At 38.7% G+C, this 24,800-nt stretch overlaps 1 protein-coding gene across 2 annotated transcripts in view; it reads right to left on the bottom strand.

Annotated features, from left to right (window-relative positions):
* The window catches only part of GPR155 (G protein-coupled receptor 155), a 52,423-nt gene that overhangs the window by 4,881 nt on the left and 22,742 nt on the right, over positions 1-24,800 (bottom strand). For both annotated transcript variants that reach the window (XM_004375492.3, XM_023730556.1), the window contains exons 8-14: positions 24,428-24,512; positions 24,241-24,331; positions 23,206-23,416; positions 19,887-19,991; positions 18,285-18,421; positions 15,724-15,819; positions 13,571-13,635 (exon numbers count right to left, since the gene is read on the bottom strand). In XM_004375492.3, the coding sequence (XP_004375549.2) occupies positions 13,571-13,635; positions 15,724-15,819; positions 18,285-18,421; positions 19,887-19,991; positions 23,206-23,416; positions 24,241-24,331; positions 24,428-24,512 (790 nt within the window). The remainder of the gene's footprint in view (positions 1-13,570; positions 13,636-15,723; positions 15,820-18,284; positions 18,422-19,886; positions 19,992-23,205; positions 23,417-24,240; positions 24,332-24,427; positions 24,513-24,800) is intronic.

Raw genomic sequence — 24,800 nt, 5'->3', positions numbered from 1 at the left:
TAGCAGCTACTCTACATGATAATCAAGCAGAAAGAAGTTCCTCAAATTTGAGAATGACAGATCTGATCAAGCCATAAAGAAACAAGAAGTGGAAGGCTCATGGGACTGAGAAAATTTAGACTCCCATGTAACAGCCTGGAAGGAGAAATTGCCTCTAGACTCACAGAGCATAGGGTCACGGGGACAGGAAGCAAAAATTTTGTGAGTGGGTCACTAAGGGTAATAGTGAGTGGTGCCACTCCCATTTCCACCTCTTGGTTTCTGGACCCGTGAATCCTGGCTATGAGAGAAACAGCACCATATACTGGACACTGGTTTAGAGCATATACAGCCTCCTGAAGAACATTGCCCCAACCCTGCAAAGTATTGCCACCTAGCTGGTATTGTAATTGTGTCTTTAGAAGGCCATTCCATTGTTCTATCAAGCCAGCTGCTTCAGGATGATGGGGAGCATAGTAGGACCAGTAAATTCCATGAGCATGGGCCCACTGCCACACTTTCATTTGCTGTGAAGTGAGTCCCTTGATCTGAGTTGATGCTGTGTGCGATACTATGATGGTGGATAAGGCATTCCGTGAATCCATGGATAGTAGTTTTGGCAGAAGCACTGCATGCAAGGAAGGCAAATCTGTATCCAGAGTAACTGTCTATCCCCATAAAGATGAAATGCTGCCCAGTTCATGACGGAAGTGGTCCAATGTAATCAGCCTGCCACCAGATTGCTGGGTGATCACCTTGAGGAATGCTGCCATATCGGCGACTCAGTGATGGTCTCTGTTGCTGGAAGATTGGGCATTCAGCAGTGGCTGTAGCCAAGTTAGCCTTGGTGAGTGGAAGTCCATGTTGCTGAGCCCATGCATAACCTCCATCCCTGCCACTACGACCACTTTGTTCATAAGCTCATTGGGCAATGACAGGAGTGGATGGAAAAAGAGAATGACTGGTTTCCACAGAACGCATCATCTTATCCACTTGATTGTTAAAGTCCTCCTCTGCTGAGGCCACCCTTTGGTGAGCATTCACATGAGATACAAATATCTTCACTTCTTCGGCCCATTCAGAGAGGTCTATCCAGATACCTCTTCCCCATACCTCCTTGTAACAATTTTCCAATCATGTTCCTTCCAAGTCCCCGACCATCCAGCCGAACCATTGGCAACAGCCCATGAATCAGTATACAATCACACATGTGGCCATTTCTCCTTCCAAGCATAGTGAACAACCAGCTGCACTCTCAAAGTTCTGCCCATTGGGAGGATTTCCCTTCACTACTGTCCTTCAGGGAGGTCCCAGAAAGGGGTTGCAGTGCTGCCACTGTCCACTTCTGAGTGGTGTCTGCATATCACATAGAACCATATGTAAACTAGGCATGAGTTTTTTGTTCCTCAGTCCACTGAGCAAAAGGAACTCCCCATGAGGCCATACGTGCAGACTAGGAGGGGGAAGGTAATGTGACAGGATTGGAGACCATGGACATTTGAGCCACTTCCTCATCTAACTTACTTGTGCCTTCAGGTCCTGCTTGAGCCTGATCTCGTATATACCACTTCCATTTAATGATGGAGTGCTGCTGTGCGTATCCAACTTTGACTCTGTAGGTCGGACAACACCCAGTTCATGATAGGCAGCTCAGGCCACATGGTGACTTTGTGGCCCATGGTTAGGTGTTCAGTCTCTACTAAGGTCCAGTAACAAGTAGAAAGCTGTTTCTCAAAAGGAGAGTAGTTATCTCAGATGATGGCAGGAATTTGCTCCAAAATCCTAAGGGTCTGCGCTGTGATTCACTAATGGGGCCATGCCAAAGACTCCAAACAGCATACCTCTGCCACTGACACTTCATGCACCACTGGATCAGCCAGATCATATGGCCCAAGCAGCAGAACAGCTTGCACAGCAGCCTAAACCTGTTGCAGAGCCTTCTCTTGTTCTGGGTCACACTCAAAACTAGCAGCTATTCAAGTCACTTGATAAATAGGCCAGAGTAGCACACCAAAATGAGGGATACGCTGCCTCCAAAATCCAAAGAGACCCACCAGGTGCTGTGCCTCCTTTTTAGCTGTAGGAGGGGCCAGACACAATAACTTATCCTTCACTTTAGAAGGTATATTTCATCATGCCCCACACCACTGGACCCCTAGAAATTTCACTGAGGTGGAAGGCACCTGAATTTTTGTCAGGTTAATTTCCCAGTCTCTAGCACGCAAATGTCTTACCAATAAGTCTAGAGTCATAGATAGTTCTTCCTTACTAGGTCCAATCAGCATAATGTCATCAATGTAATGGACCAGTGTGATGTCTTGTGGAAAGGAAAGGCAATCAAGATCCCTACGGACTAAATTATGACATAGGGCTGGAGAGTTGATATACCTCTGGTGTAGGACAGTGAAGTTGTATTGCTGGCCTTGCCAGCTGAAGGCAAACTGCTTCTGGTGATCCTTCAAAACCAGAATTGAGAAAAAGGCATTAGCCAGATCAATAGCTGCATACCAGGTGCCAGGAGATGTATTAATTTGCTCAAGCAGTGAAACCACATCCGGAATAGCAACTGCAATCGTAGTCACCACCTTGTTAAGTTTTTGATACTCTACTGTCATTCTCCAAGATCCATCTGTTTTTTTGCACAGGCCAAATAGGCGACTTGAATGGGGATGTGGTGGGAATCACTACCCCTGCATCCTTTAAGTTGGCAGTAATCTCTGCAATCCCTCTAGGAATGTGGTATTGTTTTTGGTTTACTATTTTCCTAGGTAGCAGCAGTTCTAATGGCTTCCACTTGGCTTTTCCTACCATAATAACCCTTACTCCACATGTCAGGGATCCAATGTGGGGGTTCTGCCAGTTGCTGAGTATGTCTATTCTAATTATGCATTCTGGAACTGGGAAAATCCCTTCAGGTTGGGTTCGGGGACCCACTGGACCCACTGTGAGATGGACCTGCACTAAGACTCCATTAATAACCTGAACTCTATATGCCCCCACTTTGACTGGTGGGCCACAGTGACATTTTGGGTCTCCTGGAATTAGTGTCAGTTCAGAGCCAGTGTGTCCAGTAATCCCTGAAAAATATGATTATTTCCTTTTCCCCAATAAATAGTCACTCTTGTAAAAAGCCGTAGATCCCTCTAGTGAAGGCTGGGAGAAAGATCAACAGTATAAATTTCTGGCAGTGCAATAAGGTCCTTACTCAAGGGGACCTGGCCTCCCCTTCATTCAATGGGTTGTGGTTCTGTAAACTCACTCAAGTCTGAGAACCGATTGAGGGGCTGTGACTGTCTATTCTGGCAATTCGAGTTAGACTGCAGTTCACTTGACCTAGAATTCTTCCGCTTGTTCAGATCAACTAAACATTTAGTAGATCTATCTATTTCACTCCTAGGGACACCATGACTAAGTAGCCAATGCCATAAGTCCATACGAGTCTTACTATTCTGATTACTGCTTTGACTCTGCTGTCCGTTATGATAACCATGCCCACCTTGTTTTTGTCGATTGAGTGCTGCCATTTGGCCCCTACCACCACAGGGTTCGATCAGCCCCACTGTAGTTAGGTGTCTTAATTCAGTTAGGACAGTTCCCACTGTCAAATCTGACTTACATAAAATAGCAATCACAGCAGACTTCAAGGATGGTGGGACCCCCTTCACAAACTAGTTCCTCACTGTTGTGGTAAAAAGTGTGTCATCTGTGCATTCCATGTGTGGGTCTGTTGGCCTAACCTGATAAACCCACTCTAACATGCCAATTTCCCTATGCCTTTGAATACTTTCTTCTACTGCATACCAAGGCAGGTCTAGCACTTCAACTTGATTTAGTGTAGGCCACTGCTTAATCCATGCTTCAGCAAACCAACTAAATAAAACTATTAGATCCTTTTCTAACCTCTTGAACTGAAAACAGTGAATTAAGGATCTGTGCTTAGTGGGCCCATATCAGTAAACTCGGACTGATCCAACTTTATGTTCCTTGCACAATCATCCCACATCCTTAATAGCCATTCCCACACATATCCCCCAGGATTCTGTTTGTACATATTAGAAAAGTCAAGCAGTTGTTTTGGAGTGTAGCGAATCTCCTCCTGAGTCAAACTTTGTACTTCACCTTTTGGGGGTTGCTGGAACTTAAGTCTAGTTATAGGTCTAGAAGCAAAAATGGGTGATGTAGATGGGTCCTGGGAACATTCAGCAATGTTTTGTAAGGCATCCACCTTAGGCGATGCCCTAGGCAAACTCCAGGTCCTGCCCCAGGTGACATCTCAGACAAAGGCTCTTAAGGCACAGCTGGGTTCATCTCATCAGATAGGGGTGGAAGGGAAAATGGTTTTCCTGGGGAAGGCGACTTAGCAGACAAAGATGGAGTAATCTCTTCAGATAGGAGGTCTGGTTCTGTTGGCAGCAGTGATTCAACAGAATTTAGGGGCTCAATATCCCCAGCTTCTTGATTATCTGTCCATATGTCCCCATTCCAAGTTTCAGGATCCTATTTCTTCCCAATCAGTGCCCTCACTTTAACTTCAGACACCATTCGAAGTTGGGAATTCAGTTGGCATTGCAATTTCAGCCACTCTTATGATAAGACTCTGGGTTTGGTTTTTGGCAATATCAGCTCTGTTACTACAAGAAATAAGGCTTTCTTTCAGGGCACAATTGGCAACTTTCAGGTCTTTTATGTGGCGCTTAAGCTGTGATTCTGAAGCCCTGAGCTCCTCTCTTTCACCACTTTGTCTTGCAAAAGCAGGACCAACCAACCAGCTTTCTTACACTTCTCCTTCTGACAAAACTGTAGAAAAGTATCAAACATGTGATCACCCAGAGCTTTGCTTCTCACCAATACTTGATCTATTGGTGGTGAAATTTTGCATATTAATATTGCCACCTCATGCCATGGATTAGTAGTGCCCTTTTTACTAGAGGCAGAATCATCAGTGCCTTTAAGACTAGTAGATTTGAGAACCAATTCAGAAAACTCATTCGTATGATTTTGTTTCTCTAGAACCACTCTGGGTACCAAATGTCTTAAGATGGGTTCTCTAGAGAAGCAAAACTCGTGAAGCATATATAGAGAAAGATTTAGCTCTAGGAAATGGTTCACACAGTTGTGGAAGCTGGCAAGTCCGAAAGTCCACAGGTCAGATGTTGGCTGGAGGCTTCTCCTGACTCACGTGGTTGCAGGGGTGAGGAACCCAGAACAGGCAGGTCAGAAGGCAGCCTGCTGGCTAACAGGGCTGCGGAAGCCAGCAAATCCTAAAGTCAGCACGTCAGACGATAGGCTGCTGGCTCATATCCCAAGAACCAGACGTCATGATGACAAGCTGGACACCAGGTCCAGAGCAAGCAAGTGAGCTTTGCCAGAACGTCCATATATATAATGGGTGCAAGCCACACCCCTGGAGAAACTACTCTTACAGTTGATTGGTTGATCACATCAGATCACATCATGGAGGTGATTATATCACAAAATGGAGGATAATTGCATCAGATCACAAAATGGAGGATAATTACATAATACTGAGAATCATGCCCTAGCGAAGTTGACACATAACATTAACCATCATACCCTCCATCTGAGACTCTGGCAAGTTTTATCTAGAACCTGTTTTCCTGTTCAATTGGGTTGATGTTATCAATGAATTACTGTATATATTTTAAAGAAACTAGATTGTTTGTGTTATGTGGTATTGTATAAACTTAGTTTTTGATCTGGCCTTACAGATAGATGAATTTATATAGTTTTCTGCTTTGTTTTGTTCTTTTAAAAGCTGGCCTCTAATCCAGAGTGCTGTGATTGTTTATTTTAATTAATATAACAAGGACTTAAAGAAGGATAAATTATTCTACATTACTCTTCTAAAGGATCCTATGAAGCATGCAAAAAACAGGATTATGAAAATATAATAATTTCCTACCTTTGGATTGTATTAATAAATTAGATTACAATATTTCTTCAAAGAACTTACTCTTATTAGTTTAATGATAAATAAATACTTATATAAATTTAACAGTCCTAATATTCCCAGGAATTAATGAAAATGAATTCATTCTGACAAAAGTTTTTATGTTTTGTAGTATGTCAACTTAAAAGCAGTTTCCAAGATTTCACAGAAAGAGACTGGTTGTTTCAGGATAAGAAAGAGAAAATTTATAGGAAAAGAATCTGGATGGATATAGAAAGTTGTAGAAGGTTAGAAGGATGTTAAGTAGAAAGTTGTGGGAAGTGTTATGCTAAAGAAGGAAGCTTAAACTGATGCCCACAGAGAAAAAGTATACGTATATGTATTTAGGTCTAATAGGAAAATATATAAGAAAAAAAGACATTTGAAAAGTTTGTTAAAAAGGAGCTCTAGTAACTGTTAAATGAGAAACTATTTTGTTCTGTAAGCCTTCATCTAAAGTGAGAATAGTAGCACAATTGGAAGAGCGTAGTCGATGTCACTGAACTGTGCATGTAGAAATTTTTGGAACAGTGTATCTTTGGCTATGTATATTTTCAAAAAAAAAGGTCGAGAAGGGAGAGGGTTGACATGTTGTGGGGTTGTTAACCAATGTCATAAAACAATATGTGCACTACTGTTTCATGAGAAACTATTTGTTCTGTAAGCCTTCACCTGAAGTACAATTAAAAAAAAAAAAAAAGGAGCTCTTATTAGCTGTGGCTAAAGGTTTGATGGGTTAATTCATGAGAATTAGGGGGAAACAAGAGGTTTAGTGTCAAATAGCATATAATACAAAGAACTGAGTTTGTCTTTGTTAAGATAACAACATTTTCCTTGATTATTGGATTGAAGAGTTGGTTCTATTTTCTGTGCAATTTGCCTCAACAACAGAATAAATTTCTGAGTCAAAAACCAAGCTGCATGGCTTTAGGAAAAACCTAAGGTTTTCACCTTTGAGATCTTTGGTTAAATAACTCAAGTATTGCTTCTCAGTAACCTATGGTAAACTCCTAACAATTTTGAAACTTTGTTGGAAAGCCATAAAAGATTTTTTTCTGTTTTATAAAAAGAAAAGTGCTAAAAAAGGTTTATTTAATATGTTATGAACTGCATGAAATATGTTGACAAATCAAGAGAACTACCAAATTTTCTTTGAGTTAAAATTTATAAGCCAGAGATGTTTATCTGATATTAGACAACAAGTGCAAAATATTATGTCATAAATTTATTATTTCTATTGCTAAATTAATTGAAAATTTGTTTCCTTTAAATCTAGCATCATCAAAGTCAATGGTTTTAACTAAGGAAGTCACATCATTTACTATTTAGATGTTTAGAGACTTGAAAATCTTAACATATCCTTGGCATATCCTGATTATTTAGTGTTATGTTTCAAGATTATTATATGTTATATCTGAAGCTCTTTGAAAATGTGGTTAATCGTAATGTTTAAAGATATTTTCATCTAAAGTTTTTTTTAATTGACTTTATCTGGCTTTGCATTAGTTATGTAATTAACTCTCATCAAGTCTTTCACTTTTAAGAATTATTATTGTAAGTTAACCATGGCCTTTTTAAGTTTGTCATCTGCAGATAAGTTTTACCTTCCTGATTCATGAAAATGCTTGACCAAAATATTTCAACAAAAATGGACTGTGTTGGACTTATGACAAGGACCATACTTAGTTCTCCTCACCAATCCGTGTAAAGCCAAACTAGAAGCAATTAAACCTTGGATGCATTTATCTCAACTTAAGAAAGCCAAAACATCTTTTTGGACAAGCCAGCCTTCTGGGGACTTAAAAATTATATTCAAATGCCCCAGTAGCCAGAAGCAGATGCATCTGAAGTAAACAGCTAATCCCAAGGTCACAGCACAAGACCTCATGCATGTTGCTGAATTTTATGGACTTTGTTTAGTATTTGTAACCATTCTTATGTGCCTAGCTTTATTATATACTTAACAAAGAGTCTGTGCCATTGCTAATACTTCTTATTATGCCTAGGTAAATACTACTGGTGAAATAGAACAAGATACCAGAAAAAAATTGTCAAAAAGCTACTTAGCTTCATTCAGTACCTCCTATAACTGATATTCCTTCTCTTGATACTTTTAGCTGGTTACCTAATGATATTGGTTCCTGACTGCAGATTAAACTATCTCAATTTTTGTAGTAATTACCTTTATACTAATCAAATGCTATATGAATTGTTTCTCTAACATTTCTAATCAAGCTACTGTTTCCCCAGCAATGCATAAAATTATGTATCTCGAAGAAACTAACTTTATAGAAAAGACCAGTTTCACACCAAGTTAGTCCTTTAGAAATGTCAAGCTGTTCCTCCAAATGTGGCCTTGCTCTACAGATGTCTCAATCAAAAGATTACAGAAGCAGAGTGTCTGGGCTATGACATGGTGAAGCAAGGTGTCTGTCTATGATACAATAAGCACCCATAGAGTAAGCCCATGCAAAAGAAAGCACTCTTATAATTCTGATCAAGGAATCTCTATAGAGATTCATGATCAGAAGGGGGAAATGTGTAAGAGTATCTTAAAATTGAGGTGCCTGGCATATCTAAGAGACTGACATAGGTCTGAATAAAACTTCCCTTTTGCCCTAGATCCCACTTTTGCTTTCAAAATATGTGCACAGAATATGTTCAACTTGAGTGAACATAATGTGGCTATGCTTACTTAAGACTATGATAAAAACGTTCTGTTCTCAGAAAGAATGCTTGTAGACAAAGTTATAGTTTATGGTTAAGCAAATGATAAGAATATTCCAGGAAGGGAATGAGACTGTTCCCCGAAATGTTTATATAAGATTGTTCTCAGAAAATTGATTACACAGTTTACCCCCTCCCCCCGAAAACCTGATAGAAAATAGGTTAAACAATATTGTGAAAGGTTTACTTTTCATTCATGTATAATCCCCAGCCCTCCTGCATAAAAATCCCTCTTCCCTTTCAGACTTCAGAACACTTGGTATTTTACATTTATGTTTATAATTTACCAAGTGCCGCCCCAGATTCAGCTGTAACAAATCCTCAATAAAACTATAATTTCTCTGCTTACAGAGTTCTTGTTATTTTACACTTTGACAAAGGAAAGAAAAAGTACTCAGGAAGAACCCTCCCTGCCTCATCTCCCCTCCAAAATGGCTGTTCCAAAGCTGTCATTCACCAAAGCTGTCACCCACAATACCCAGACATCATTAGTCTCTGAAACAGAAACATATTTAGTCTGTATTCAGTTTCTTGTTCAGAAAAGGCTGGGGTGGGGGCCTTGATAATTTTAATAAACCCTCCAGACAGGGTTGCCCCATTTCAGTTTCTACCAGTAAACAAAGTTCCTTATTCTGTATTCTATGTTTTAGAAACACAAAGATAACAGAGATCAAATATTTCACTTAGTCATTTTCTGATTTTGGTACCAGAGAGATGAATACTGGGCTCTGGAGTACAGAACAATTGTTTCTAACAGCCCATACAACAGATCTGTTGACTATTTTACCTGATCAACATTATGAAGCTGAAAAATTAGTTCATTGACTTTCCTATTATATTTTTCCTCCCTCATGAAAGCATTATGACCATAGCTACTATAAATAATACATTAGTTAAATAATAACAATGGAAGAGGAGGAGTTAGAGAAAGAGGAGGTGAGGGGGGGCAGAAAAGGAGAAGAAAAACAACAGCTACTATTTACTGGGCACTTACAATGTATCAGACTACTCCTTAAATCATTTAATCCTCATAACAACCATATTATTACCCCACCCTACAGATGAGTCTTAGAGAGGTTAAGTGTAGCTAGTAAGCTGCTATTCTTTGTCGTTAAGTGCCGTTGAGTCAGTTCTGACTTATAGAGACCCTATGTACAACAGAACGAGACAAAGTCCCGTGCCATCCTCACAATTGTTATGCTTGAGCCCACTGTTGCAGTCACTGTGTCAATCTATCTCACCGAGGGTCCTCCTTTTTTCGCTGACCCTCCACTTTACCAAGCACGACGTCCTTCTCCATGTCCCTCATGATAACATGTCCAAAGTACGTAAGATGAAGGTTTGCCATTCTTGCTTCTAAGGAGCATTCTGGCTATACTTCTTCCAAGACAAATGTGTTCATTCTTCCGGCAGTCCATGGTATATTCAATATTCTCCACCAACACTGCAATTCAAAGGCGTCAACTCTTCTTCAGTCTTCCTTATTCATTGTCCAACCTTCACATGCATTTGAGATGACTGAAAATACCATGGCTTCGGTTAGGCATACCTCAGTCCCCGAAGAAACATCTTTGCTTTTTAACACTTTAAAGAGGTCTTTTGCAGCAGATCTGCCCAATGGAAAACATCGTTTGATTTCCTGACTGCTGCTTCCACGGGCATTGATTGTGAGTCCAAGTAAAATGAAGTCCTTGACAACTTCGGTCTTTTCTCCATTAATCATGATGTTGCTTATTGGTCCAGTTGTGAGGATTTTTGCTTTATGTTGTGTAATCCATACCGAAGGCTGTAGTCTTTGATCTTCAGTCAGTAAGTGCTTCAAGTCCTCTTCACTTTCAGCGAGTAAGGTTGTGTCATTTGCATATTGCAGGTTGTTAATGAGTCTTCCTCCAATCCTGATGCCACGTTCTTCATATTTTCCAGCTTCTTGGATTATTTGCTCAGAATACCAATTGAATAAGTATGGTGAAAGGATACAACCCTGATGCACACCTTTCCTGACTTTAAACCATGCAGTATCCCTTGTTCTGTTCTAATGATTGCCTCTTGGTCTATGTACAGGTTTCTAATGAGCACAATCAAGTGTTCTGGAATTCCCATTCTTCACAACATTATCCATAATTTGTTATGATCTATACAGTCGAATGCCAGTGCATAGTCAATAAATACAGATAAACATCTTTCTGGTATTCTCTGCTTTCAGCCAAGATCCATCTGGCATCAGCAATGATATCCCTTGTTCCACAACCTCTTCTGAATCTGGCTTGAATTTCTGGCAGTTCCCTGTCGATGTACTGCTGCAACCACTTTTGAATGATCTTCAACAAAATTTTGCTTGCATGTGATATTAATGATATTGTTTGATAATTTGCATGTTCTGTTGGATCACCTTTCTCTGGAATGGGCACATATATGGTTCTCTTCCAGTCAGTTTGCCCGGAAGCTGTCTTCCAAATTTCTTGACATAGGTCAGTGAGTACCTTCAGCACTGCATCCACTTGTTGAAACATCTCGATTGGTATTCCGTCAATTACTGGAGCCTTGTTTTTCACCATTTCCCTTCAGTGCAGCTTGGACTTCTTCCTTCAGTACCATCAGTTCTTATCATATGCTACCTCCTGAAATGGCTGAACGTCGACCAATTCTTTTTGGGACAGTGACTCCGTGTATTCTTTCCATCTTCTTTTGATGCTTCCTGCGTCGTTTAATATTTTCCCTGTAGAATCCTTCAATATTGCAACTCGAAGCTTGAATTTCTTGTTCAGTTCTTTTGCTTGAGAAATGCTGAGCATGTTCTTCCCTTTTGGTTTTCTAACTCCAGGTCTCCGCACATTTCATTAAAATACTTTACTTTGTCTTTTCCAGCTACCCTTTGAAAACTTCTGTTCAGCTCTTTTACTTCATTATTTCTTCTGTTTGCTTTAACTACTCTACGTTCGAGAACATGTTTCAGAGTCTCTTCTGACATCCATTTTTGTCTTTTCTTTCTTTCCTGTCTTTTTAATGACCTTTTGCTTTCTTCATGTATGATGTCCTTCATGTCATTCCAAACTTGTCTGGTCTTCTGTCATTAGTGTTCAGTGCATCAAATCTATTCTTCAGATGGTCTCTAAATTCAGGTGGGATGTACTTAAGGTCGTATTTTGGCTCTTGTGGACTTGCTCTAATTTTCTTCAGCTTCAACTTGAACTTCCATGTGAGCAATTGATGGTCTGTTTCACAGTCTGCCCCTGCCCTTGTTCTACCTGATAATATTGAGCTTCTACATTGTCTCTTTCCACAGATGTAGTCAGTTTGATTCCTGTGTTCTCCTTCTGGGGAGGTCCATGTGTATAGTCGCCGTTCATGTAGTTGAAAAAAGGTATTTGCAGTGAAGACGTCGTTGGTCTTGCAAAATTCTATCATGCGATCTATGGCATTGTTTCTATCACCAAGGCTATATTTTCCAACTACTGATCCTTCTTCTTCGTTTCCAACTTTTGCATTCCAATCACCAGTAATTATCAATGCATCTTGATTGTATGTTTGATCAATTTCAGACTGCAGAAGTTGGTAAAAATCTTCAACTTCTTCATCTTTGGCATTAGTTTGCAAATCTGAATAATAGTCATATTAACTTGTCTTCCTTGTAGGCATATGGATATTATCCTATCACTGACAGTGTTGTACATCAGGATAGATCTTGAAATGTTCTTTTTGACGATGAATACGATGGTATTCTTCTTCAATCTGTCATTCCAGACATAGTAGACCATATGACTGTCTGATTCAAAATGGCCATACCAGTCCATTTCAGTTCACTAATGCCTAGGATAACAGTATTTATGTGTTCCATTTCATTTCTGATGACTTCCAATTTTCCTAGATTCATACTTTGTTCACTTCACGTTCAGATTATTAATGGATGTTTGCAGCTGTTTCTTCTCATTTTGAGTTGTGCCACCTCAGCAAATGAAGGTCCTGAATGCTTTACTCCATCATGTCATTAAATTCGACTCTACTTTGAGGAGGCAGCTCTTCCCCAGTCATATTTTGAGTGCCTTCCAACCTAAGGGGCTCATCTTCCAGCATTATAGCAGACAATGTTCCGCTGCTATTCATAAGGTTTTCACTGGCCAATTTTTTCAGAAGTAGATTGCCAGGTCCTTCTTCCTAGTCTGTCTTAGTCTGGAAGCTCAGCTGAAACGTGTCCACCATGGGTGACCTTGCTGGTATTTGAAATACCATTGGCATCAGAGCAACATGCAAGCCACCACAGCATTACAAACTGACAGATGAGTGGGGTATTATGTATAAACTATTAAGTGCTTTCCATGTAGCTGATAGGTTGATTTCCATTAGCACTTCTAGTTTCTACTCATTTTGACTTTGTAAACAAATGAAGAAGTGCAAAGATTTGTACTTCTTGCCCCTTCCTCCCATACCCAAGTTGTAGTATTCCAACTTCCATTATTTTTCATAAAGAAACCCCTGTTCTGAATTCAAAGACACCCCCCACCAAGCCAACATGAAACCAAAAATTTAGAAAGAAGAAAACTTGTAAGTTGTCAGTTTGATAGAAACCCTGTTATCAAAGGAGAAACACAACCAAATATAGACCCTTGGGGACACACTACCTACTCCATCCATTTCTAAATACATTTTCAAGTTTCATTTTACTTTATGTAGTTAATGGTATAGATAGAAGTCAGCATCCATCGATTCTTGTTAAAATGCAAATTACAATGCTGGATTTATAGTAATTCTTCTAATACTTTCTCTGCAATTACTTACAACAAATATGTAAATCAACAGATGACTTTTCTGTGGTGGTTAGTGATCTCCTAGCAGTTACTCAAGGTTTAAAAATATCAGTTTCTTAATAGGATAGCTTTGTCATTACTTTTACTGACATTATTTCAAAACTAAATTTACCTTCTTTTGAAAGGTAGGATGATTAAATGTTTGTCCAATCCAAAGATTCCAAAGGAAATAAATCCCTAGGGAAGAAGACAAAGTTATATTTTCTGAATTCATGAATAAAATTTTAAGACAGAGAGAAATTAAGGAAGCCACCAAAGTTAGTGCAGGAGGAAGCAAACCTGTCGTGATTACGGCAATATTTCGAACAGAATAAGCAAGGCAGGCCCTCTAGAGTTCAGTGCCTCAGGGCAGGTAGGTACTTTGTGGCCTCTTCTCAAGTCATTCTGGCCTACCAGTTATAACAGATACTGCACACGAGTGCTTGGTAGCCTGGTTTGTGTGACAGCTTACTGGAGGAAAATGAAAACCTTTAAGGGCTATATGTTTTGCTTCTCCTTTTTTAAAAGAAATGACATTCCTCCAACTGTGCTTAAGTGTTTATAATCTTTTTTGTTAAAACTTCAGAAATTACACAATTAACAAGTGCTGCAGTATCTGTCTATAATGCAGTAACTGAGCAGACTTTATGTGACTTGAAACTGGCTAGTGTTCAGGGAAAGGGTTTAAAGGATTTGGGGGTGACAAGGCAAACTGGCACCAGATACCAGCCACAGATTAGGAAGACTAGGGCTGGTTGGTCTTGGGGAGACAGGAAGTTGGAAGCTGCCATCTGGCAGGCATGCTGGGATAAGGATATTGGTGCAGGCTGGGGTAGGTGCGATGGACAATGCAAAATATTACATGAAGGGCTAACTTTGTTCACCTCTAAAGGATAAACAGCAAGAAGGTAATGATCTTGCCACATCACATCCCCAAGAGGAGAATGGGATAGGAGAGGGGCTTTGTGTCGCTCTCGCTTCTTTGAACCATTTGAGTCATAAGCTGTGTGGGCAGCGTTTCAAATGCCATATCCCTGGCATTAACTTCTATTCCTGACCCAGCCCTGTGGAATGAAGCTTTCTCAGCCCCAGTCCTTGGATGACTCAACTTGAGGTGAGTTTTCTGAATGCAAAATGCTGAGTGAGATTATGGTTTTTCAACCTAGTATTTTATATTTCTTGGGCACAAAATGAGTTCTTAAACAGTATCACAGCATGAGGTGGTCATCAACTAGCCCTTGGGATGCTCATGTCTATATATATATATACTAAACTGACGGAGGTCACTCGTCTGTCTAGACATAGCCATGTTTGCTCCCGTAAGAATGGCAAAACAAACAGGAAGTATTTCAAGAAATTAATGTTAGGCTCTAACATCTATGGACAAGTGTTAACTAACTCATTTGATAAAATTATTTCAGATTTAACAGGCAAAACCAGTGATTTTAAATAATGCTTTTTCAACCTGATACTCAATCTGGGAACTTACTCTTTAATTTAAAAGGGGTTGAAGATAGGTCAAATTTTGAAATCTGCACATATAAAAGAATTTTCCTAATGTCATTTATCCTTAAATATAGTGACAATAAACACAGACATAAATAGTGACATAAACACAGACAGCAGCACCGAGCATATTACTTCTTCATGGAATCTTGGTTTCCTATTTTATAAACTGGGGATGATAATATCTACTTTGCAGGTACTGTTGTGATGTTTAAATAAGAGAATAAGTGTAAAATGCTTAACAATGCTCGGCACATAGTGGACTCTTAAGGAATGGTAGCTACTACACCTGGCTAAAATTTATTTATATACCACCATATGATTAAAAAAATATATTTAAGTATCTTATTGTTCAAGAAACATCAAAATGCAAATGAAATGATGTTCCTCAATTCAAGTGGCTAAACTAAAGGCCCAGGGAAGGTAAGTCATTTTCCCAAAGTGGCTTATTAAAACCACAACAAAATTTGAAAGGAACTTAGGACATCCTGTCCCTACTTAAATTATCATTTTTTAGCTTAAAACCAAAGCAAAGAACTATTCGGTAGTTATGACTGAAACATTTTGTGTACGTTCTGATGATTTTAACCAATATGATAATTCATCTCCTGTGAGGAGACAGGCAGCAGCTGTCAGCTGTCATGCATACCAGCAGCTGGCGAACAAACTCAACCCTTCTGATTTAAAAGAAAACAACAATCACAATACCTCCCCCACTGCCAAAAAAAAAAATCCATCCAGGAAAACAAAAACTCCTCAAAGTTCTCAGTAAATAAATACCTGGCCAAAGTTAAACACCGCACAGAAAAACTGTAACTCAACATACAGTCTTCCAGGCTCTTGGTTGAATAGCCACCATAAACAACTGGAAAGATTCTGTAAAGGAAGGAGAAAATAGTACTTTAAAATGAAGCAAGCCAATCATTTCTCTCCAACCAGAGCACAGTACAATAACTTACTACTTAAGGAAAAAATACAGAGAGAATATGTTGGCTTTGTCTTTCGAACAAGAAGTTTCAACCTCTCCTCCTGACAGATGTCATTCAAACAGCGCCTATTCTGATCAGATTTGAAGCAAGAAGACATGAGCCATAATACAGAAGCTTACATAATATATCAGGACTGCTGACTAGCTGAAGACAGGACTGATTTTAAAATTAGTTCTACACAATGAAAACAATCACATCACTCAGCAGCCATTCTTGGCAGCATTTCTTACTTTTTGATTTTTGTTCTTAAACAGCAGTTAAAAATGGTGCTGGCTGATATCACGGTATGTCACAAGCATCCCAGTACAAAAAGCGTTCCTTCAAGGGTCATGCGGTCCATCGCTTTACCTCTAGGCAAGTTACATTTGAACTATCTCAAAGAACTATATAATAATAACTGATAATTCATAAAAGAGGGCGTACAGCTAATAAAAACTTCATTAATCAAAGAAATGCATTTAAAAAATAAAGTGCTATAGTTCACTTATAAAATAATCAAATTAAAAAACAATTTATAGCTTATAATTCAATGCTGGTGACAGTACTTTATAAATTTGTACTACCCCTCTGGAAAACAATTTAGTAGAATACATCCAAAGTCACAGAAATATTTATACTTTTTGATTCAGGTTTCCCAACTTTGGGAATCTATTATAAGAAAATATAATGCATGAAGATGTTAGGGAGAATATTTTTAAAAACTGGACATCGATAAGGAAGTGGTTGCATAAATTATATTGTGTCTACTGTATGGTTTATTGGGGAGCCATTTAAAGTAATAGTTATGAACATTATGTAGCAACATGAAAATGCATGATACAAGGGACAAAAAACAAAAACAAAAACAAACCAAACCCATTGCTGTCGAGTCGATTCTGACTCACAGAGACTCTATAGGACAGAGGAGAACCACCCCATAGGGTTTCCAAGGAGCAGCTGGTAGTCTGCAATTATCGACCTCTTGGTTAGCAGCTGTGCTCTTAACCACTGTGCCACCAGGGCTACAAAAGCAGGATACAAATTTGTATGTATGATTATAACCATGAAAAAAGCATTAAAAAATTAGAAGGTACAATGGATTGCTTTTCCCTTTTTCTCTATCTTGTAACTATTCTATGACTTTTTTTTTTTAATAATTAAAATTATTCTTTAAAGTTTATCAGAGGAATATCTTTTGATAGATCACATAGGCATTTATCCACTGAGGTCAGTCAAGGCGTACTGATACCAAACTCTAGGCTCAGTGGAAAGGGGGAGAGTGCTGACACATTGCAGAGACTAAAACCAATGTCACAAAACAATTTGTGTATAAATTTTTGAATGAGAAACTAAAAAAAAAAAAGAATTTCATAGTCTTCTTACTTGCTAATATTTATCATCTCTGTGCATTGTGTGGAAACCCTGGTGGCATAGTGGTTAAGAGCTATAGCTGCTAACCAAAAGCTCGGCAGTTCAAATCCACCAGACGCTCCTTGGAAACCCTATGGGGCAGTTCTACTCTGCCTATAGGGCGGCTATGAGTCGGAATTGACTCAGTGGCAAAGGGTTTGTTTTTTTTTTTTGGTGTGCACTGTGTATTACTCATATGAATAAGTATTCTTTAATCCAGTGTTTCCCAAATTTGCTTGAATGTAAGATTCACCTGGGGCCCCCCCAACCCCCCACCCTAGGATTCTAATTCAGTAGATCTGGGGTTGGGTCCTGGAACTTATATTTTTAAGAATTATCTCAAGTTGTTTCTCAGGACCCAGTATGAGAACTTTAAGAAATTTTAGGAAACACTTCAAAAGCCAAAAGGTAAGATTATATTTGTGTACAGCCACCAAATCTACTATTTCTAATCATTTCTCTTTGAATTTATTGACTTCTGAATTCCTTTCCTGTGATCTATCTTTTCATTCAAATTTAATTAACATTTCTATAAAAAAAAATTCTAGGCTCAGAGCATAGAAGGAATAAACATTTCTGTATGGAGTCCTGGTTGCATAATGGTTAAGAGCTCGGCTGCTAACCAAAAGGTCAGCAGTTTGAATCCACCAGCCGCTCCTTGGAAACCTTGGGGCAGTTCTACTCTGTCCTAGAGGGTTGCTATGAATCGGAATCGACTCAGTGGCAACAGGTTTGGTTTGGGTTTTGGTAAGCAGAATAAACTACTAGAATACTTAGGCAATAGTATTGTGAATTATTCATTTTCCTTTTCCCCTAAAACATTTAGCTCAAGATTAGGATTCAGATGGCCTAGCTGCCACCCTCCTGGAAAGTAGCAACTAAGTTTCTCCCAGATGTCTGAATAAAACCTTTGCCAAACATTTAAAGACTTGGACCCAAAACAAAATCAGAAGAAACATTTACAGCAAACAGGCCAATAATGAGAAGTAAACACAGCAACACATGTCGAGTCAGTTGCTGGTCTCCACTCTGTAGATACTGTTCTTCTTCCTGGGCTAATATGCAGCTCGGGGAGTTGCAACGACTCACACAATGATCATCTATAAAACAGTAAGTACAACAATTTGTAATCAGAGCTTTTTATTTAAGTGCATTTTAAATTCATAATGACTTCCTAAGCAAACTACCACAAATGCACACTCAGCTATGAATCAGTACATTATTTTAGATGAAATCTGAGGAAGGCTCCTTCATGTTGTTTTAGGAGAGTTCTAGTTGTACAGGCTTTTTATCTGAAAAAACACAAGTAGTAGATAATAGTTTCCTTCTATACTAGTGAACAATGTTTTATACACACACACACACACACAAAGGCCAAATTAATAATCCAACTTTCATCTATAATAAATATGATCAGAAAATCTAAGCTGCCCCCAAAATTTAAAAGAGTTTTCAGGAATCAATATTATTAATAAAGAAAATGACCAATAAAGTCTAAAGGAGATTTTGGGGGGCAAAAAAAGTGCTGCTGAATCTGATTACATGTTGAATATCTTAATCGATTTATCTATTAGGTATATCGTGTAGGGAGAAAAAATAAGGAGAAAAGCCATGGAAATTCTGATGTGAAGAAACATTAGCTTTAGAAAAGGGGCACACTTGAATTACAACTGAGCAAATGTGTAACTGAATGCCCAAAGGGGTTTCCTATTAGAAAACGTCAGTGAAAAGCCCAATATCTGATATATGTTTACTTCTTTCTATAGAAATGTGAATTCTACTATTATTTACCATGTATCCTAGCAGCAGAGAGCAGCCAAATAAAAACTCCACTTGTGTAATAACAACTACTATTATTTTCCATATTTAGTGAATGTTTACCATGTACACCACACACTGTGCTAAGTGATTTGCATACATCATTTCTTATAATTCTCACAATATTTCTTACATAAGAACATAATGTGTTTGGCAACAATACAGTTCAGGTAGGCCTCATTCACAAAGAGCACTTTTTGGAGTTTCCTTTCCCAGTTTATATATAAATAAGCATAGTCAACTGAAAGTGCATTGCAATTCCATGTAAGTGTGCTTAGATGTTTTAAACAATTTGAAATTCAGACCACAGGTATGATTAGTCTCTTGGTCTATATGCCAAAAGGTTATTACTTTCAGATGTTTTTTTCTTGTAAGAAAGGACATATTTAAGCAGTCATTAATCCTGACCCTGGGGTAGAGGAAAATTCTCAGCTTCTAAAACAAGGAAAAAAGGCCTCTAGGGAAAATTTTTTGGATTTATCACTTGGGTTAAATTTACTGGAAATTATATGTGTGTGTAAAAACACTACCTATTACTACTGTGTTAGAAGAACTTTATTTTTTTTTAAATGAGTATTTTATCTGTGGAAGATTATTATCCTATTAGCACTATCCCTGTCTTATTTGAGAAGCCATATTCTCAAAAAGTATAACTTCTGTAGAGATTCTATGCAGGGTTATTTTGAGGCAAGAGGATAAGGAATCTTCTATTCCTTAAGCCCATCCTTGTAGCCCTGCAGTACTTACTTTTCTCAAATGAAGGAGTCACGGCCCTACTCGTGCTTGTATCTGCTACTGGCTCTGCTGATGGGCAGTGCAATTCACCATTTCCCATGGAGCAGGAACAGTACCCTGTATAGGTAAAATAATATGTGAGGGTAGAGCCCAACCACCAGCGGAAGTGAACAAGTTCAAGAGATGCCAAACACAACACAACAAAACAAAAAAAAAACCCGCTCACACAAACACACGCAAACTTCTCATGTATTCTCAGTGGAAATGTTTTTACATGATGTCTATCAGAAAGTATTCAAATGTGGTAATACAGAGCTAACATTTAAAGAATGCCAGACGAGGGATCAGCTTTTTTATATCATGTCTCCTCACTGATTGAGACAAGGAAAAATGTTTTTATCAGTGCTGTTTTGTTAGTTCCCGCTATGCTTTGGGAAGTAAGAATCCAAACATTTTCCCAAAATACAACTGTTATTTCATCACTCCTCAAAACCACACCCCACTGCTTACTACTTACTCCTTGGCCTGAGTGTGAAAGCTCTCTATCACTTGGCTTTCCTCTCTCTACTGAACCATCGCCCCTCTTCAACAAAAAGTTCTTCCCTTCTTTCAAGAGAATTATTTTGCTGTTGTTGTTGTTTATTTTATTGCAGTAAAATATACATAACATAACATTTGCTATTTTAACCATTTTTAAGTGTACAATTCGGTGGCATTAATTATATTCACAATATTGTACAACCATCATCACTATTTGTTCCCAAAACATTTTCATCACTCCTAACAGAAACTCTGTACCCAAGAAGCACTGACAATGCCCCCGCCCTCCAGCCCACAGTAACCACTGGTCTACTTTCTGTCTCTATGTAGATATTTCCTATAAGTGGGATCATACAATATTAGGATAATCCTTTTGTGTCCTCCACAAACCGCATGCTTACTTGTGTCTCCAGGCCTAGGCTTGATGTGGTGTTTCATATGCCTGAAATTCCCACTCTTGTCAATTCATCCAAATCCTCTCCTGCAAGCCTCACTCCAAACTCAGTTCTTTCAAGAATATGTCTCCTGCTAGTCTATCAGATGCAGTAGAAACAATTATGCACTTTCTCTTTTCAGATATATATTTCTGAAAATCCCTTGCTGGTTACAGGTAGACTGGTTTTCAGAAGTCACACTGAGACATCTGCTATCAAGCTGTAATTTTTCCTCTATATAATAGAGAACTGCATGCAGTGTCTTTTAAAACCTTTTGTACAATATATAACATGGATTATAATAGAATAATAACTTCAGTGATAAACTGTATTAAAATTTAATATGCTAGAAAAATGAATAATTTCTAGGCTGAACCTTTCATTGATAATGTACTTAAATTCTCCAGTAATGTTTTTAAAAACAAAAAGATTTCAAAGTGTAAAAACTATATAATAAGCTACCACAAATGTCTTTCTAAATTTAAGATAATGATAGTGTCTCAAAGTTAAAACAGAACCACAGAATAATAGAAAGGAAAATAAAGACATCATCTGGCCCAGCCTTCTATCTTCAGAGACTTAAAGGCTTAAATCAGCTAAGATAAAATTGTTAAGAAAACAGATCTTGGGTCAGCCCATTCCAATGACATATATAAGGAACACACACATGATTGTAGCCACTATGAAAAGTGCTACAGCAGTTTCTTTCTTCAAACATAAAAAGGGTACGTAAATGGCTCATTAGTCTTCTCTTTTATTAGCTGAAACTTTGGTCTCATATTACAAAGGTTACTTTTCCTTTCGCTGATAATTACACACGTATAACATGCACAAATTATGGGTCTCTGACAATTGTGCAGCAAGGGGCAGAGGTGAGTGAACTATTTTGGATTACCGAAGTTTGGGAAGGTCAGGCTGGACATCCATGCTAGTATGTGTTAGTACGACTAGCAAAGCAAAAGAGAGCAGGATTCAGGGAGGAAGAATAACCCGACAGGTTTGAAACCTTTTCCCAGGAACATGAGTGAACAGACAAACAAGTACTTTTTGCCATAGCAGTTTTCAGGATAGCTTCAGAGAATCATGGTGTACCTTATCCCCCATAGATCTATTCACGCATTCAACAAATATTATGGAACGTGTATAGTGAGCCTGATACTTGCTGGGGCAAGTCAGACATAGCACTTATAGTCTAGTGGCAGTACAGATCATTTAAAAAGCAATTATAAAACAGTGAGATAAGAGGACAGGGAAGTATAAACATTGTATAAGATTTCCTCTGGAGATAAGTGATAGGGGTATTTATACTATACATACAAGTCAGTTTTCCCACTGGAGATGATAATGTGAAGATTTAAAGAAAGTCTATGTTACAGTTTGCTATGTTTAAAAGAGGTAGCAGCAGAAGTCTCTGGGCTTAAAACCCTTGGTGTAGGGTTCCTCACACATGTTCTCAGGTAGCAGGTTCTAAAAGGCTAGTTGGAGGAAGAAGACGGAGCCAGCTGGAGGTGGTGGTCTTCAAGCCCTGCCTGAAAACAGTAGACTGGTTTACAGAAAAAAATGGAAGAGTCCAGAAAGTAAGTGAGGAAGGAAAGAATTCTAGGCAAGATCAGAAAAGTACTCTAGACTTAGGGAAAGCAGTTTTTAAAACTTTTAGTGAATACATAATAACTCTCGAATACCAGCTTTAAAAGGGAAAATGATCAAGAGAACTCAAAATTCTGATGATGTAGTCACAAGTGATCTAACCAAGAAACCAGTGGGCTCTGATTTTAAAGGCCAGGAGTTAAAGGTATAAAGAGAGGTGTGGCAACAAGAGAGCCTGCTGGAGCAAACAATGGAGGATTTAACTTGGGAGAGCAGAGGAGATCTGAAGGGAAGCGGGAAGAACACCATAGGGGCAGGTATGTCCAGGCTGTGGAAGGACTTGAGTGCTATGTGAAGGGGTCTGGACTTATGGACACCACAAGGCATTCACAGATTTTGGAGCAGGAGTTTGACATGTTTCTCTGTTAGAAAGATAAATCTAGTCACTGCACATAAAACAGATTGGACCTGGGAGTGATGGGAGACAGGCAGCCCAGTTAGGAACATATTACAAGAGTTTAGCAGAGAGATTGGAGGCTAAAGTGGGGAGTGGGGAATGGGGAGATTAGGAAAAAATGGGGGAGACCCTGCAGATTACCTTCACAAAAGACTTGTAACCTAGAATCTAGGTTTTTCTATTATTGACTATGATTCAAGTTCTTCATTGACAAGTACTGTGATATTCAAGATAGTTCAAAGAAGCTCCCTGAAACAAAACATTTAGGACATGTAAAGGCATGTAACAGTGTCTTTATATTTAAAGTTCATACTTCTTTCTGCGATAGAACTGGTAAAAAGTTCTGGTTCACTTATTGGCACTGGACTCTCCTCAGAAGCAGTGTTTCCAGGCTCTGCTGCTTTATGGTTCTGAGATTGGTCAAAGCCTTCATAGAGTCTGGCTTGGGTGGTTCGGTTCATGCACATGAGCGATATGCTGGCTATCAGAATGCTACAGAACAAGGTGACTGCTGTGGTGATCATCTGCCAACATTGGAAAAAGACATTAGGCTACTTTTCACAATCACATCTTGATAATCTTAACATATTAGGTTAAGAGCACTATTTTGGTGGAAAATACATTTCCACAGCTTTAGATATTCTAGAAGAGTGGCTCTTAAAAAAAAGGCAATAATAAGAAATCAAAATCATTTGAGGAAGTTTTTTAAAAGACACACATCCTTGGCCCCTACCTCTGAAGAATTCTGATTCAGAAGGTCCCACAAGCTTTCCTGTAGGCTTCCAAATGCATGGTTTTTCAAGCATACTTTTTCCCAGATACTTTTTATTCTGAAATTTATGTTTATGATAAGACTAAGAGTCAAGAACTGCTACCCCTAACTTACTAAATGACTTTAAATTCATCATTCTTTCCTCCAGTAGAACCAAAACCAAATCTGTTCTCATCAAGTCGATTCCAACTCATAGACCCTATAGGGCAGACTAGAACTGCCCCATAGGGTTTCCAAGGGGCGGCTGGTAGATTCGAACAGCCGACCTTTTGGTTAGCAGCCGAGATCTTAATCACTGCACCACCAGGGCTCCAGTAGAGGAACTGTAATTCGTAAGTGTGTTTAAAAAGACTCAATAAGTGTCAAGTATATGGCAATCCTCAGCTAAAAACAGACATGCAAAATCCTCACCACATTTTGAGGTATGTCTTAACAAACTGATATAGGGTCATGAGTGTGATATACAAAAAGTTGGAATAGATTTCGAAGTTAATTTTAATGTAAGTATAGCAAGGTACATGAACAAGCTAAAAAGAGACATTTTCAAGAACAGAACCGTCAATAAACTCTTCCCACCTGCTCTTTCCCATAAAAGAACGCTGAGTCAATGCTATCTCCATTGTGCTTTCCAGTTATCAAAAGAACACCAACAAGGAAGGCAGGAATTCTGTAATAACAAAGGTTAGGGGAACAAGAAAGAGAAGGGATGAATAGGAACTGTGTACATGGAAACATGCAAACAAACAGAAAACTACCAACTTACCCCCAGCCAGATATGATGATGATTCCCACAGGAATTTGTACCATCTCTCGCTTTTTCAAAAGAAACAAAGAAACTGCTAGAAGGCCTAAGAACAAGAAATGGAGATTAGAAGATGAATAAATTACTCTTGACTTTGATCACACTTCATGGAACTTTATTTCCTTTTTTTCAAACCAAGCTTATTTCAGCAGTAGTCTGTAGTTTTTGCCCTAGAATTTACTCCTTCTACAAAAATGCTGTTCCCAACTAAGAAGAAACTCAACAAAGATACAGAAGACCGAAAGGGCACAATCAGCCAACTTTACCTCAGAGACATATATAGAACACTCCATCCAACCGCTGTAAAGTACACACTCTTTTCCAATGCACATGG

This window comes from Trichechus manatus, unplaced genomic scaffold, assembly GCF_000243295.1.
Source record: "Trichechus manatus latirostris isolate Lorelei unplaced genomic scaffold, TriManLat1.0 scaffold00037, whole genome shotgun sequence".
Lineage (NCBI taxonomy): Eukaryota > Metazoa > Chordata > Mammalia > Sirenia > Trichechidae > Trichechus > Trichechus manatus.
The sequence above is the reverse complement of the archived record's forward strand: the minus strand, read 5'-3'. Positions and strand labels throughout refer to the sequence as shown.